This window comes from Cnephaeus nilssonii, assembly GCF_951640355.1.
Source record: "Cnephaeus nilssonii genome assembly, chromosome: 12".
NCBI classification, from domain to species: Eukaryota; Metazoa; Chordata; class Mammalia; order Chiroptera; family Vespertilionidae; genus Cnephaeus; species Cnephaeus nilssonii.
Window position 1 is genome coordinate 10250447 of NC_137083.1, and position 17832 is coordinate 10268278.

Here is a 17832-nt window from a genome sequence, read left to right on the forward strand (position 1 = left end):
CTCCTGTAAGTCCAGGAAATATATCCTTTTGGGAAGGGGACGGGGGGGGGGGGGTCATATATAAACTTAGTAAGGAAAGGCTAAAAGAAAACAAAAATAATGTCTCAAGGCAAGAAATCTGTCAGTTTTGGTTTGGTACCCAAGCACAACATTCAGTTCATTGGCTGGGTACTTCACAAGTTATGCCCACAGCCCATGTGAATATCATGAAACTCACACAACATAAAATCCCTTCCAAGCTAAGTGCCAAGCTGATCTGATCAGGCGGTGTGGGTTTTTCCTGGTGCTGCTTTTGGTTTTATTATTTAGCATTAAAATTTTAACAGCAACATGTTGAAAGAGGCTCAGCGTTCCGGTGACACTGCAAAGATTTGTATGGAGCTTCCAAACCCACCCCACAGGCCTCAGACCATGAAGTCAAAAATAGCTCCGGACGAGCAGTGAAACGTGATTGTTCGAAACATTACTACAAACTTTCTGGAATCAGTGCTATCTTTTCTTCTGTCTCCTGAAAAGAGGAGCACTTATGAAGTTCCCACATCACCAGACAAGGCCCCCACTGTCAACAACGGGGCGCAGACACGGGGTTCCTCCCCTGGCCCTCTCAGGTGACGTTTCCCTGGCGAGCTGTTTTCACCAGATACCCCCTCAGCTTCACTGTGGCTTTAAGTTGCTGCTAAAACAAGGAGACCCGCCCCATGAATTTATTAGCAGGTGCGCGTTCTGAAAGCCACCATTACTTTGAGACCTAGAGCAGCCAGACACTCTGACATGTGGGCCACACATGAGCGCACGCTGAAATGGACCCATGATTCCCACGGCCGTTCCCACAGCCTCTGTTCCAATGATCCGCGAGTTGTTTTGCTTCCTCGCTGGCTTTCTGTCCGTCCTCGTCCTGGGTTGCACGTAGTAGTAGTCGGAGGAGAGAGCGATCCATCATGCACAGGTTGGTCTCTACCAGGAAGATGATTGTGTTCTGGAGCGAGGCGTTACCAGGTCTGGGAGTGCCCGGAATCTCACGGTCTACCGGCCAGCTCCCGGCAGCTTCCTTCAAAGGCCGTGTGGGTTGCACAAACTTGTTTTCACTGAAAAATGGCAATGCCCAAAGGGCCACTGAAAAGGCAGAACCAAGCCTTTGAACTTGAGATGAAGCCGTAGGATGTGGAGCTTTGTGCAGAGGTCTGGCTGTGGACCACGTGGGAACCTGAGCAGCCTGGGGGTCTCTCCAGTCGGGGCCAGGCCTGAACTGCACAGAGAGACCGCTTTCTGTCAGCTTGCTGCGTGGACCATCGCCCGTGGTCCACCCTGCCCTAAAGGCCTTCTACACTTTGGTTCTTCTTCCAAGAGTCAAGGCAAAGAAGTAAAGAAGAGGAGGCGTGTGGGTTTACAGGTGGCCCCCAGCATGCTGTCCCCAAGGAGAGAACCTTCTGTCCGTATTCTAGCTGCCTTCTTGGGTTTACTTTGCTTACAGTGGGAGTTAATAAATGCACACAGAAGCACGAAAGGCGGCTCTTTGCTTTCTGAACAGCCAAACTCCTGAGGGCAGTACTTACCCTGCTACCCAGTGATTCAGCTCCGAAGAAACCAAATGGCGGATGTCAGTCAGTGTTGGAGATGAAACATTTGTGATTTAGGATTTCCAGAACAAGTATTGTGGGTATCCATCATGTAATAGGAACCTTACATTTGTCAAGCAGGACGTGCCAGGCCCTGTTCCAGGTGCTTCATGTGCATCGACTCAGTCTTCCCCACAGCTCCAAGTCCGGCCCCGAGGTTGTCATCATGGAGAAGTGAGAAAGCTGAGGCACAGAAAGGTCAATCACATACCCAAGCTCACACAGCTGGAGAGCATAGAGCAGAGATGACAATTTATAAAATCTACCTCGAAAAACCACTGTCTCAACTGCTACTCGACTATTTCCATTCTGCAGGCCATGTCCTGTTAGCTGGTCAAGAAATCAGTGCGATGGTCATGACCAGGAGAGTTTGTGAAAATGAAATAGACTAGGAAACTATCAGCTTCTATCACATGCAGTGAGGATTGTTTCATGACATTTTGTTCCAGACGTTTCCATAAAATTCATCTTATCTTTGTGTCCAGATAGGTTTTGTAATTCACAATTTGTCTGATTTCAGAAAGGTAATATGATACAAATACTTCACGTTACGAAACACTCCCTGTAGGACCGGAGGCGTCCTCTGTAATCAAACACATTAATATCTGTGCGTGAAGCACATAAATAGTCACAGTAAATGCAATAAATAAAGTTGAAAGTCCTTTGTAAGTAATTCATGTCAGGGTCTGTCTCCCAATGAGTTTTACTGCCAAACTTGTAAGAAAATAAGTTTAGTTTTAGAGCTTTGGAGATGTCAGAATTGCAAATGCAGACCTGACTCTACATAGGTGTGTACAGCCTCCCAATAGGGAAACATTTCTTATAATGGGTTGAGGTTAAAAAAAAAAAAAGTCTGGAAAACACTGCATGATACTATTGCTGGAATCATTTTCCGTTGGCGGTGGGGAGGAATAGGGGTGATACATTCCCTATATCCATAAACCCAAAGTTTTAACAAGCAGAAACCCAGGGCCAGAATGGGGAGGGGGTGTTCCGGAGGCCACCACCTCTCCCTCCCAGAGCGAGGCCTGCCTCACAGCACAGGCCCGGGCACCACACGCCCTCTCGGAGTCCCGTAACAGCCACCCAGCTTCGCCACGCATCTCAGAGTCTGGATTCTTTTCAGGTGTTTGTGAGCGAGACTCAGGTTGCGAGTGGTCACTTCCATCAGCGGCTTCCCCCCCCCCCCACCCCCGCGGGACACAGGCCCCGGGCGCCTGGCCGCAGCGTGCGGTGCCCGCGGGGGCTCTGCCCAGGCTTCCGCGGGTCCCGTCCGTTTCCCGAGGCTGTGGTCGAAGCTGGGCCCCCCGGAGCGGCGGTTGACATTTCCCCCCCCCCCCCCCCCCCCCGCGGTGTTACATTCGCGTTTCCACGTTTAACCTGTCAGACTGAATGAGCGTTGCGGTCTGAGGATTTCGGAGATTTATAACCGAGTCTTGAAAATTTACTTAAGGAATATGTACTTCCCCAAGCAATAACAAATATTACTACAAATGACCATATTAAGTTAAAGTGACTTAGGCATTTCTGATTTGTAGGAAAGTTCAAATTAATCCTCGGCAGTCTCAGTTTCCAAACGAAAACACGGCTTTGCCCGGCCACAGCTTTCCCAGCGGTTAGTCAGCAGTGAACGAACCCTCAGGTGACGGGTTTTTCCTTAAGAATATTCAGTTTTCCCCTTTTGTGGGAAAGTAATACTGGAAGGAAGAGACTCTGAAAAACCAGCCATCGTTGTATGTGGGAACCAGGAAAACTTCAAAGTTCTTTTATTCTATAAACTGAGATGGATTATTTTTATAATTTTTAAAAAGCAAAGAAGTTTTCTTATCCATTCTTGATTCCGCCCCCGATGAGTGAGTAGGCAAGGAGCCTGGCTCAAATGCTTTTCTTCTTCGGTAAGAAAATAATAACTACAAAGTTAAAGTACTGGTGAGTGTTTGATAACTGGCTCTTGGGGAGAGGGAAAGCCCTGATTTGTAATATTTGCCGATTTCCCTAACCTCAGCCCCGTGAGGTCAGCACTCCCATTGCCCTGGTCCCCAGCAGGTGGTCCTCTCACATCGTGAGCACTGAGACTCACAAGACGACCAGGGCCATGGTGGGCACTGGGTCTGTTCAGAGGGGTGGTGGGCTAGCCACAGCTGACAGCCAGGCAGTGTCCACCTCCGCGGAGTCCTGTGCAGGCAGTCTGTTCAGATGCAGAGTCAGATACCCTGGGGCAGGGGTGGGAGCTGCCCGGGTGGGATGGGGGGTCGGGCTCTGTAACATTCCAGGGGCGTGCTCACAGTTCCCCACCGGGACATGTCTGGGACAAGGTCCCCATGCTGGAAGCCCAGGGTTCTGTCTTCCTATCATTTGCATGGACTTCTCCTTCCTCCCAGTCTAGGTGCGATGGACCAGTCTTGGGTCGGTCTCACCCTGAGCAGCAGAGTTGACATACGAGTGTCTTAGCAGGTACCCGATTAACCAAGGATCAGATTCTTCTGCAGAAAGGGAACAGATGTATGTCAACCCTTCACCTATAATTGTTAGTCCCATTTCACAGAAAATAACGCTGAGGTTTAGAGAGGTTTCTCAGCTTGCCTCAATCACATAGTCAGTAACCCAGCTGGGACTTGAACCCTGGCCCACTCCAAGTCCCATATTTTTCACCAAAATGTGAGATGTAGGTTTTTCGTCCTCTCCCACAGCATATCTGTGTTTATCTGACTATTTGAAAAGGAACTTGAACTCCTACACTGATAACTGCTGGTCCTCCTGGAAGAGGCATACGCTCGGCCTGTGGTTTTGCCCACATGCTAGCCCCACGTTGAGAAGCTCAGCACCAGCCGCTAGTAGAATAATAAAAGACAGCACTAGCTCCTTGCTCTTCTCTGAGAGCCCACATTTTGAGTAGAAGTTTATGGAGAGGGGATAAAAAGGCAGTTTTAAGAGCAGCAGAGCCATCTGAAAAGAAACCAGTACCTGCTACCGGGTGCAAACAATTCTGCTTTGCATTGTGCCTTTCCTTTTAAATCACCGCCATCCTGGAGCACCAATCCTAAGCGCTCAAGGCGAAGCATGTAGCTTTTACTGCAGTTCAGTTCTGCATATAAAATGCAGTTTATATATCTAGATTGTATTGCAGAAGCCATTCAAGAAATGTGCCATTCATGCTCCAGGTACAAAAGTAGGCGCTTTAAGACACCGTAACGATACTGTAATATTGTTTCATTGGGTGTTTGATCGACTCTCAGCTTTTACCAGGCATCGGAACTATCTGTTGATGTCCCAAAGTTCAGAACGTGAGGAAGACAAATGCTAGGGAGTTTTGTGGGCAGGATGTGAAATGGGTTGAGTGAAACAGCATGTTTAAGTGCAGTGGAATTTATGATGAATTGTATTGAAATAGTCAAAACACAATTGATGGAGGGGGCATGGTACGTAGAGGACTTGAGGGGGTTGGTTATGTTCTGTTTTTAGCCTGGGCAGTGGGCACAGGTGCCTGTTTTATTACCCAGATGCTTTCAAACACTCAGTACACTAGGCTTTCCATTGCAGTTTTCAAAAACGCAGTTGATAAAGTCTGCCTGCCACTAATACAGCCCGGCTGGCAGGGCTCAGTGGTTGAGCATCGACCTATGAACCAGGAGGTCACAGTTTGATTCCCGGTCAGGACACATGCCCAGGTTGTGGCCTCAATCACCAGTGTGGGGCATGTAGGAGGCAGCCGATCAATGATTCCCATCATTGATGTTTCTATCTCTCTCTTTCCCTTCCTCTCTGAAATCAATAAAAATATATTTTTTAAAATAATAATACAAAAAAGATACTTGCTCTTTAGGTAAGAGATATTTCATAGATTGTTTTGAATCTCATATTACATGAATTTATGAAATGTTAAGTTATGCAGTGAGGAAAGAACAGTTTAAATATTACTGTCCTAAGAGGAGTGTTGAAAGAATAATTTTGAAGTTCCCAAGATGAGATTGTCGGGAAAGGCCACCTTTGCCTTTATGGGCAATAAAATCTCAGCAGGAACAGATCATCAGCGTGCTCTTCCTCCTCGCACTGAGCTCGTCCCTTCCTCTTGAATGCGCCTGGGCTGGCTGATTCTGTCGTTCCGTAAATGCTTGCTGACATGGGCCTGCAGGGTGCTAGCAACCACCGTGGGGACTGGGTCCTTCCCTTCAGCTAATGGCTGTGGAAACAAGGCCTCCCGTCAGTTAAAAACATTAAAAAGCCCGAAGGACAATATGAGAACCCGGAGTCAGACACAAGAATCCCGTTTTCATGTGACCATGATGCTAACCTACCTACCAAGAGAGCCCTCTCTCCCTGGGAGCGGCTGGGAGCTTGGGGGTGGGCGGGCTTTCTGAGGCTGAAGGAGAGAGAGGACCTCCCCAGAGAGGACAGGGCTTGTCGCTGACGCACTGCTGTGGGTGCAGGTGGGATCGGTAGGTGAGTTCCCCACAAGGAGGGTTTGCCTGGGGAAGAAATGGGCCTGACTTGGAGGGGCCTTAAACCAGCCAGCTAGCAGATGCTTTCATCGTGTCGGAAAACGGGTTCTGTTGTGAGCTTTGAGGGGGGGACAGACCTGTGAACAAGCCCCTTTCCCAGGAGGGGGCATCTGTCAGACTCGGGGTCACTGTCGTAGTCCTCCTGCTCTGTAAATGGCCCAGTCACTCACCCGCCGTTGTCCCTTCAGATTCATGACCGACGCTGCCCGCCGGGAGCAGGAGTCCCTCAAGAAGAAGATCCAGCCGAAGCTCTCGCTGACCTTGTCCAGCTCCGTGTCTCGGGGGAATGTGTCCACGCCGCCGCGCCACAGCAGTGGAAGCCTTACTCCCCCCGTGACCCCGCCCATCACGCCCTCCTCTTCATTCCGCAGCAGCACCCCGACCGGTGAGTGGCTTGGCTCTACCCCCTGGTGAAGAGTGAGTGTGAGTGTGAGTCTGTGTGTGTGTGTGTGTGTGATGTGTGTGTGTGTGATGTGTGATGTGTGCTGGGGGCCAGGGATAGGTGGTGATTTAGAACCACCTGTTTTACCCTTTAGTAGTCCGGGTAGAGTTTGTTGGTTCATTCATCTACTTATGATTGAAGAAATATTTGCGAATCACTGTTTATCATATGTATGCGGTAATGGATTTATACTTTTTATGCCCTTACCGTGTCCTATGTGCAAGGGGTTGGATGGCTTGGGTTTGTGCAGGTGGAGGAGTAGACAAACAAGATGGCCATGTGTTGGTTATTGTTGAAGCTGCATGATGAGTGCGTAGGGGTTCAGGACATTAGTCTCCCAGTCTTTGCTTCTGGAAAATAGTTCCCACAATAAAATGAGTATTATAAGAATATCTAGAGAGCCTCCCCCGCGCCGGCAAAGGAGACCCGTTCCTGTCCCGAAGAGCTTGGGCCTCGTGGAAGATGTTGGCCTTCTAGGGGGCCCACAAGCACACTCTTGTCTTCCCTTCCCCAAAGTGCAAGTCTCTGAAAAATAAAACAGCAGTCAGAGGTGAAGTTCAAAATCAAGTTTATTAGTGCAAAAAGCTAACCTACTGGACGGAGCGTGGATTCGTAGCCATTGGGCTTCGTAGTAGGTCTCCCTGGGGTTTAACTTATTTCCTCAGTCACCCTTCTGAGCTTACCTCACAGATCCGTGTGCACCCGGCCCTCCACTGAGCATGCGCCGTACTTCTCCCAATTCAGAGATCCACTGAGTCACTGCTCCCTGGGGGCAGGAGTGGGGACAGATGGTAGAAAGAAGCTGGAAAGGTCTCGCCTTTTCTTTTTCCCATCTGAGAAGCAGGGAATATATCTTCCTTCTCCCCAGTTGGAGTATAGGCGCAGGTATTAACCAAATAAATGCACCAGTAACTATGACACTGTGACCATGGCAAGCGCTCTGTGGAGGAACTCAGTGCTGTGAGAGCATCCAGAGAGAAGTCCGGCGGACCAGGGAAGGCTCCTCTTGAATGATGAGTGGGAGGCAAGACGGTGACCAGGGAGAGGAGGAGCAGCTGGGGGAAGGGACTCCCTAATGCGTGTGGGGAGATGCTGGGTTGAACGAAGGAAAACTGGTTTCCTTAAGGCAGGGCCTTCATATACATTGTTATTCTCCAGGGGGGGAATTTAGTAAAATCTCCCAAACTTAGTTGACTCTGATTCTGGGACCTCTTTTCCTAGGGGCATCTCGGGGGCTCATGGTGGACCGACACCCCATGTTCTGTCAGGGTTGGGCATTGTGGAGACAGGATCGGTGTTGGAGGCAGAGAGGCCAGAGTTCCTACCTGAACAGCTCCCTTCACAAGTTACTCAGTACACGTTCCATAGAGTTCTGTGTTCGAGTCTAACGTGAGAGCCCCTGTACGCACCCGGCGTCCAATAAATGTTTGTCTGTGCCATCCGGTGGCTTCAGGAACAGATCAGGGTCGTTCTTCCATAGAAGATGAGTCGGTTCCTTTGTGCTGGGCGTTTGTCCGTTTCCTTACATCGGCCGCCATGCTTCCCTTGTACTTCATTCTGCGAAGATTTCCTTTCCAGCATGTTGTGTAACGTCTACTGTGTGAATGTAAGGCATGCTGTGAGAATGTAATTCTGTGATCGTCTTTTCTGAGTATTTCTATGGAGATTTAGTCATACCGAATATAAATGAAGGGGCAGTTATGCACCTGGGTGTGCTTTATGCATGACTTAATATTGACTGACTTGTGGCCAGCACCAGATAACCATGGCTGCCTCAGTTAGTAAGTTTCCTTAGAGCCCCAGGAAAATCAAGACAGTTTAAAAGTGAGAGTTTATTATTCTTCATGTAAGAATGTTCGGGCGCAATGGAATCATTCATTTCCTTTCCCTCCGCCCGAAAGAAATCTTTCTGACACCTTGCCTATTTTAGCCATTTCCCACCGCGAGGATTAATTTATGTTGTGGTAAAGATGTATCACTTTCAATCTGTCAAGATCATTGGTAAGTTATTTGCTGCTTGAAGAATGTTCCATGTAAACATCAAAAATTAGCAGGGGAAATGGTTTCTTAAACCCCTACCCCAGACAGTTTTGATTGTGTACATTTTTCAATGTTCGAAATGTTATTTTACCTGTAGTTAGAGAGATCAGCTTCTTTTTCCTGACTAATGTGGTTTCAGTCACTTTTGCTGCCAGGTTATAAATAATATTCCATGTTTCTGCCTTTTGCATTCACTCTCCCAAGGTCCATAGTCAAGGCATAGTCCTGGTCCAGAAGTAGGTCATCTTTGGAACATTTCATTTACAAAACATTCTTTACAGCTCACTGTCGTGACGAGACGGGATCCGAGCTCGGCTTCATCTGGAGTCTTGGGTATTGCTGAGGTATTCTTGGAACCAAGATGTAGTTTGGAATTTCTAAATCCTAGGAGGGTCTTCTCATCTCTTCCTTTTCATTTCCTCTCCTTATTTGCTTGGTTTCATACATATATATATATTCTAACCTTTGCTTAAGTGAATACTTTTAAATTATACACACACACACACACACACACACACACATATATATATATTACACACACACACACACACACACACATATATGTGTGTGTGTGTGTGTGTGTGTGTGTGTATAATTTAAAAGTATTCACTTAAGCAAAGGTTAGAATGGTTAAAAATCATGGGTCAGCACACTTTCTATGAAGGACCAGATGGTAAATACCTCATGCTCTGCGGGCCATCGAGTCTCTGTTTCAGCTATTCAGCTATAGAATTACACACACAAATGGGCATGGTGTGTTCCATTAAAAGTTTTTGTACAACTTCATGTACAAACACAGGCATGATTGGGCCCACAGGCCATGGTTTGCAGATCCCTTATTTAAATCATAAAGATACAGAATTGAAAGATAAACATAATTGAATTCCCTAAAAATAAAATGTTAAAACAATTCATACCTTTCTCCTTTCTCCTGATAATATCTGGAGTATAATTACTAAGGAGGAGTGGCAGTTGGCATTTGTAGAGTGTTTACTGGCTGTGCTTACCATATACTTTATGTATGATGCTGTTTTTAATCCTCACACCAGTCCCATTGAGATAACACCATTATTTCCATGTACAGATCAAAGAAATAGAGGCTTAGGAAGGTCAGCTTGCACTAAGCCCCATGTTTACCTGTTCAAAAAGGTGGTCTTTCCAGTGGACACTCACTTGCTCTCCACATTCATACCTTTTTACAACTATTGGACCTTTAGTCCTCTCGCTGCCCCAATTACTACTTGTCAGCTCCAAACCCCCGAAATACAGCAACCTGCTAGGACAGTGGGACTGTGGGTGACCCGCACTCACAGGAACTATGCTACCACCAGCTTGTCAGAACTGGAGAATTTGCTGGTTTCATTGAGTCAGAGTCTTCCTTAAGCGTGAGCTGGAGCTGACTCCAGACAGCCAATCTATACTAATAAAAGGGTAATATGCAAATTGGTCAGGACGCCCTCACAGTAATGACCAAACAGCAGGCTGTGTGGGGTGACCAGGCCGGCAGGGGGGTGAGTGAGGGATGACCAAATGACTGAACAGCAGGCTGTGTGGGGCGACCAGACCGGCAGGGGGATCAGTGAGGGGTGACCAAACGACCAAACAGCAGACTGCGTGGGGCAACCAGGCCAGCAGGAGGGGCAGTGAGGGGCGACCAGGCCAGCAGGGTAGGGCAGTTGGGGGTGACCAGGCCAGCAGGTAGAGGCATTTAGGGGTGATCAGGCTGGCAGCGAGGGGGGGTGGGGGGAGAATAGGGGCAATCAGGCAGGCAGGCAGGCAGGTGAGCAGTTAGGAGCCAGCAGTCCCAGATTGTGAGAGGAGTGTCCGACTGCCCCTGGGATCGGGTCTAAACCAGCAGTTGGACATCCCCCAAGGGGTTCCAGATTGGAGAGGGTGCAGGCTGGGCTGAGGGGACCCCCCCCCCCCATGCACAAATTTCGTGCACTGGGCCTCTAGTTGTTAAATATTCAGGTTTGCAAACTACTTAAAGGAGTAGCTTGAAATTGGCCAGGGGGAGAGCATTTATACCAGTGAAATTAGCAAATGCTACCTGTCAGGACTTCCGCACGCCCCACTTTATCTTTATACCACTCTCTTTTCCTTTTAATACTTATCAGATTAATCTTTCTTAGTTTGTAGTTCAAGTGATCAGGGGCCTAAATATGTCTGTGAATCAGCCTAAAGCAAAAATCAATCACTAATAAATAAATATTGGCCACTGCAAACAATGGATTGCTCCACAGCCATTCACAACAAAGGTATGGGTCACTATGTAATGACATTATCCTGTTATAAAACTACATATGCAGTATGATCCCAATCTTTTTTTTTTTTTTTACTTCAAAAAAGTTAATTGTGGTTACTTTAATGTGATGGGAAAAATAGATGCTCTTTTCTTTTCCCTATTTTCTAAAATGAGCCTGTATTATTTTTGCAACTAAAACAACTGTTCAGTACATATAACCAGAAGATCCAGACAAAATGGCGCTAACCCTGCTTCCCCTGTCCCCTCAAAAAGAGAAATTAATTTCTTTCAAATTAATTCCATGGCCTTTCAGGGTTAGGGGGAGGGAGGTCATTCTCTAGGAAGGGCCTTTAGCCAGCAGATTGTTTTGGTTATTAGTGCCTGTAGTTTAGTTGAGAAAGTAACTTCTTTTTTTCCTGTTCCCATATTTGCCCACTGGACCTCTTCAAGGAGTGACTCTCAGTCAGGCTGAGATGGAAATCACCTGGAGAATTTTCCAACCCTTTGCCTGGGCTCTACCCCGAGACTCTGACTTGATTGGTGGGCGGGACTTTGGCACTGGTGGTTCTAAATAGTTCTTGTGGGTTAACTCTCACCTGTAGCTAGAGTTGGGAAACCACTGCTTTGCAATGTGACCGTCCAGTTGTCCTAACTGGGTTTTCTTGCCTGGGTTAACATATCCCCACCTTGCCTGGAGAAAGGTGACTGCAGCCACTCGCCTAGCCTCGGAAGTGAGTCCAAGGGGACTGAACAGATGCGTGTTTGTGTCTTAATGGGGAAGCCATGGAAAGAGTTGCCCAGGTTTCGGGTTATAATAGCGTTGCATAGTCTCTCCTGGAAAATACTTGTATATATATTTTGGCTGACTCGGGGGGGGGGGGGGGAATTCAAGTATTAAACCAGAAAATGGCACCCAAGGAAATGAAACCTGTGTGTGTGTGTGTGTGTGTGCGCGCGCGCGCGTGCTTTCTAGTTCAGGCTACCTATAATAACAGTGAAGTCACAGCTTATATCTATTAATGTATAATTTAAGTTTCTATATTGTGTTATTTCATGTCATATTCCTGTGTCTCTTGCTATTTAGCCTTAGAGTACACCTTTAACATTCTTTTATGGCTTTTTGCAATACATTGTTCAAATTATAAGGATTTTGAAATTTTCAGGAGATACTGACATACAGCAAGTCATTTTAGAAAGTAAATGTTCCTCTCAGGGAGGAAATTACTGTGTAACAGAGACTTTTAGAACTGGTGGAATTATGCTTGACATTTAGAAGCGTATGCCTTTGTTTTTAGAAGGCAAAATAAACTTAAATAGGCTTAATGAAGGCAGAAAATCTCAGAGAAGAAAAAGATAAATTAAGGTAAGATCTAAAATAGCATACCTCCCCCACTCATCCAAAAGAAGAGATGAAATAGGAAAAATCGTGGAGAGATCAATCCTATCCAGTTTAATGGTGGAAAATGAGAAAAGAAAAGCAAACTATTTCAGCCTTACTGAACTTTGTGACCTATTTATGAAATCCCTTTGGCCACAGTTTGGTATTTCTACCAGGTTCTGCCCTGAAGAGTTGAATGTCTGCACGAGGTCTAGGACACATTTCTAAAACCTTCCTATTCAAAAGCTGGCCTGATTTATGTTTCCCTGTTCAGCAGTTGCTGTATTATCTGGCTTAGTTAGGGTCAGGGTCTCTAACACACCCTTTCCTGGCCTGAGGTTTGTTTGCTTGTTTGTTTATATTCCACTTTGTCCTAATCATTGTTCTTTCATCTTCTTTGTTGATTGACTTGTAAAACGTTATCCTGCTTCCTGAGTGTCTTGTGGTTAATTTGGCTTCCTTCCCCACCATCTCAGGTGGCTACTTGTGTTTAATCTCCACTTGCTACTCAAGAGTGTTGGTAGAGTAAGGATGGCAACCTCGAAATAGTATTTCAATGACTGTTTCACTTGTAAGAGCTTCCAAACAAAATGTGTTGTGATTTTACGTGAAGAAAACAATCAAATGCTGATTTGTAATAATAATAATAATATTATAGATTATAGCCCTTTATAGTGCACAGAAGCATTCACATTTACCGTCTAATCTGATCCTTTTTAACACTGATGGGACTCAGGGCAAGCATTATTGTTAGCCCACTTTAAAGACTCAGAAACTGCCCAGTCGACCTATGAACCAGAAGGTTCGATTCCCAGTAGGGCACATGCCTGGTTTTTGTGGGCTCGATCCCCAGTGTGGTGGATGCTGAGGCAGCCGATCAGTGATTCTCTGTCATCATTGGTGTTTCTCTCTCTCTGAAATCAATTAAAACATTTTTTTTTTTAAAAAGACACTGAAATTAAGCTTCATTGAAGTGATAAGTTGCCTCAGTCCATGTGGTGCCCAGCTGGAGTTGATCCTGTTTTCCACGCCACCAGGACTTGGCAGCTTTTCCTTTGGCATAATTTACTGAGCATCTATTTTGTTAGAGGCACTGTGCCAGCTCTCAGGAACACAGAAAAGCAGAAGTCTTTTCTCTAATCCTTGTAGATTAGAATTTACATCTCTCGGTAGAAGCATTTTATACACGTGTAGGACAGGCACCTCATGAATGTGACCTGCACACAGATGGACTAAATGATCAGCATGGATGATTCGTAAGGCAAGACAGACACACACGGGGTCAGTCTCTCTCTGCTGTCTTAGTGCGGCGATAAGCGGTATATTCACACCCAGAAAATGTCTAGATCTTGTAAGACAAATGTACATTCCAAGGGAGAAGAAAGAAAGTGAGAGCAGTGGGGAAGTGGTTTGGGGCCCAGTTTTATAGCCCACGATCATTTGGGCATGTCAGCTTGGGGAGTGGTACGCAGCCCTGGATATGTTGACAGCGGGGGGGAATGTAAACCTGGGCCGCCTTCCAGCACTTGGGAGCACGGAGGTAAAGTGGCGAGAGCCTCTGGCCTCAGCGGGACCTGGATCCAGATCTTGGTCCTGCTGCTTGAGAGATAGACGGCCTCACACCCTGGTGCCTGTCTTTTGTGGATGTATGGTTTCATTCCTCCTGGGTCAATGCCTGGAGGGGAATTACCAGGCCAACATCATTTTGGTCTTGGGGCCTGAAGAAGCCGTGTGACCTCTGTGGGTCGCAGCCTTCTCCGCTGGGAGGAGGAACGGTGTGGTCTGATGCCTCTCCTCTCAGAGCTGCCTGGAGGGAGCTGTTCCCCCAGCTGCTCCAAGGCAGGTGCAAGGATGTATGCAGCAGCTCTGTTCCCAGGAGCCCACCCTACTCAGTAGTCCGCCTGCTGGTAAATGGAGAAACAAATGGGATCTAGTTGTACAATGGAATACTATTTAGCAGTAAAAAGGAATAAAGTGCTGTATTTTCCGGCGTATAAGACGACTGGGCGTATAGAAGATTTTCCTGGGTTAAAAAGTCGTCTTATACGCCGGAAAATACGGTACTGATACACAGAAAAATGGGTGAATCTCCAAAACACGATGCTGAGTGAAAGAAGCAGACACGAGGGCACATGTGAAATTCCAGTACAGGCCGACCGACCTGTGACCATAGACATCACAGCAGTGGACTCGAGGGGAGGGGGGTGGGAAAAGTGTACACGAGAGCTCCCTGGAGTGCTGGCTGCAGTCCAGGCCTTGACTGGGGTCTTGGTTACACAAAGGCATACATTGATCAGACCCATCACATTATACTAGTGCCGTAGTCGGCAAACTGCGGCTCGCGAGCCACATGCGGCTCTTTGGCCCCTTGAGTATGGCTCTTCCACAAAATACCTCGGCCTGGGAGAGTCTATTTTGAAGAAGTGGCATTAGAAGAAGTTTAAGTTTAAAAAATTTGGCTCTCAAAAGAAATTTCAATCGTACTGTTGATATTTGGCTCTGTTGACTAATGAGTTTGCCGACCACAGTACTGGTGTAACTAAGATCCATGCATTGTACTGTATGGATTTACCTCAGTTGGAAAGAAGGAATTGGTGGCCCAGGCAGAAATGAGGGACCAGAGCCCACAGCTTCCACCCATTCCTTGACCCGGCAAGTACATTTCCTCTGCTGTAAACAGTCATTAAGAACAAAGGAAGTAAATAAATGCAGTAGTTAGAGAAGGCAAATCTCTGGAATTTCCTCCCCATTAAAGAAAGACCGTAAACGGAATCCTTTAGTGTCCGCTTTCTTAGCTTAGGAACATGCAGGAAACAGCCGTGCAGCCACATAAAACAATTGCAAAACATACACATATGAGAGAGAGAGAGAGAGAGAGAGAGAGAGAGAGAGAGAGAGAGAGAGAGAGGAATAGAGGAGGAGGAGGAGGAAGAGGAGGAGAAGCAGCCAGTTGCCAGACCCTGGGTCTTAGGTCCCAGTTAGAATTGGTTAATGACTGATAGAAAGTCATAACATCTGGGCCGCCCAATATCCAAAATGTAGAGAATGCTTCACAGTGTTGAGAATGTTAAACATCGAGCGCAGGTTCTGTAACAGGCAGCCACTTGATAGCAGCTTATCTTCCGATTCAATATTTGCAGTAAGAGAAAGGTGTCAATAATTTACCTTCTGATGAAGATATTTTTGAGGCCTGCCATTTTAGCAATACCACACTTAACCATTTACATTTAGTTATAAACCTACATTTCGTGTATACTATTCACAGTTATGGTTTCATCAAACTCAGTAAAAATAATGAGTCCAGTGTTAAGAATTCCCACCGGGAGTCTTGAAGGTCTTTCCCGTCATGTTTCACCTGGTGCTGGAAACACCGTGAATGGCAAGGCTTTAGCCCTCGAACCTTGTTGCCGTGTGTGTGTGTGTGTGTGTGTGTGTGTGTGTGTGTGTCCCAGCAGGGGTCTCTGCACTGGCCAAAGAAATATCAACAGCCATCACAAGACAAAGTTAATTTAAAGGGCACACATAAAGATGGTGCCGCTCACTCCCCCTGCGAAAACAGAATGCAGTCTCTTTAAGCCGAGGCCCAGCACTCGCTTGCATGCCAACAGCCATCAGCGCACACTTCTCAGTCATTCTCCTTTGAACGTGAGAACCAGCACCAAAATGGGAGCGCTAAAGAGAGCGGCCTATTGTTGGCCTGGGAAATGGTGCGATGCCACTGAAAACGCCCACAGATGCTCGGGCCCCAGCACACCTCTGCTGGGAAGGTGATGGAGATGTAACACCTGCTGGATTCGTCGCTGGACCAAATGTGTGTGTCTCCAAAGAACCTTTTCTCTCCCCCTCCCCTCTGAAACGCAGCATATTAAAAGCGGAGGAGCCCTTTCAACTTGGTGGGTATCACGGCCGTGAGCGTATTTAATGTCTTTTCCATGTGGGTCTGGTTTTAACAATGGAATGATCCCCAGGCACACCCAGCTGCACAGCATTAAAGAAAGACTCTGCAGAGAACTGGGAAGCTCTGAGCTCGTTTGTTCTTGCTGAAAAAGACAATCAAGGTACAGAACCGACCTGCTTCTGCTTCTCCCCAAGGCTTTGTTCAGGCTTCTCGGAAGCGCGCTCAAAGGGAAGGGGTGGTGCGTGCCGGGACGGGGAGACGGGCTGCTGGTGCCAGGGAAGGCAGGGTTGCTGGTAGTGCCACCAAAATCTGTTAATGTCTATTCATCCAACCAGCACCGAGTCGGCTTGATCTCATCAGATCCAAGATGTGTTGTTTCATACTCTGATGGGCTGAATTAGTAATTTTTTTAAACCTAACCAGTTCATGCTCTCTTTGGTGTGGAAATACACATAGGAAATCACCCCCAAGAAATCAAATGGGGGGACACCTGGAGTTTGACATCTGATAATCCACAGAGTGCTATCTTTTCTATCGACACATCCCGTTTTTTCCTAAAGACAGAAAGGGCAGCCAGGGTGTTCCAGGCCCCAGAGCAGGCTTATCAGGATAACTTATCAGGATAACTTGGGGTAAAGTAGCTAAATAGTGCCTGCCATTGTCTATGCCCTAAGGCAGTGGTCGGCAAACTCCTTAGTCAACAGAGCCAAATATCAACAGTACAACGATTGAAATTTCTTTTGAGAGACAAATTTTTTAAACTTAAACTTCTTCTAACGCCACTTCTTCAAAATAGACTCGCCCAGGCCGTGGTATTTTGTGGAAGAGCCACACTCAAAGGGGCCAAAGAGCCGCATGTGGCTCGCGAGCCGCAGTTTGCCGACCACGGCCCTAAGGTGTCTCTTTGCAGCCTGGTTCTCGGGGAAAGTTTTAGTTTTCAAATAGATACTTTTTTTTTTTTTTCAAGATTAGCATAGCCCTAGCTGGTTTGGCTCAGTGGATAGAGCGTCGGTCTGTGGACTGAAGGGTCCCAGGTTGGATTCTGGTCAAGGGCACATGCCCGGGTTGCTGGCTTCATCCCCAGTGTGGGGCATGCAGGAGGCAGCTGATTAATGATTCTCTCTCGTCGTTGATGTTTCTATCTTTCTCTCCCTCTCTGAAATCAATAAAAATATATTTTAAAAAACAAAATTAGCATAATTTTCAAATAAGAAAAATACATGTAGAGCAGATTTCTTTTGTAGCAAATAGTGAACACCATGCTTTCCAGTGAGCGATTCGGAGCTCTCTGAGATATGCTGTAACACTTACTGTTAAAGTTCTAGCCACAGTGTCTGGAAAGCAGTTGCGCAGAATCTTCAGTCCAGGGGCGGAGGGACCTGGACGAGCTCGGCCCCTTGGCTTGTCCGGGGCTCTGTCTGCAGGCAGTGTGCAGCCTTCCAAGTCTAATGCACTAGCAATTATGGGGACAATGCCGGGCAGCCGATTTAGGGTGATGTTTGGGGACATGATCGAGATCCGGTACCTTAACTAGGCCCCAAACCACCCCCTTAAATGGTCACTTTCTCATATTACACAATGTTCTAAACCTCGATTGTGCGGAAAGTCGCCCTGAAAGTCACCCGACGAAGTGGGTTTTGGCAGAACTGGATGCGGTGACCGGTGTTTCCCTGCCATGAGAGGGAAGCAGTCTTTGAAAAAAGTGTTTAATTAA

General features: G+C 46.9%; 1 protein-coding gene across 3 annotated transcripts in view; it reads left to right on the forward strand.

Annotated features, from left to right (window-relative positions):
• The window catches only part of JAZF1 (JAZF zinc finger 1), a 300096-nt gene that overhangs the window by 250865 nt on the left and 31399 nt on the right, over positions 1-17832 (forward strand). For all 3 annotated transcript variants that reach the window (XM_079785954.1, XM_079785955.1, XM_079785956.1), the window contains one exon: positions 6304-6500. In XM_079785954.1, coding sequence (XP_079642080.1) covers positions 6304-6500 — 197 coding nt within the window. The remainder of the gene's footprint in view (positions 1-6303; positions 6501-17832) is intronic.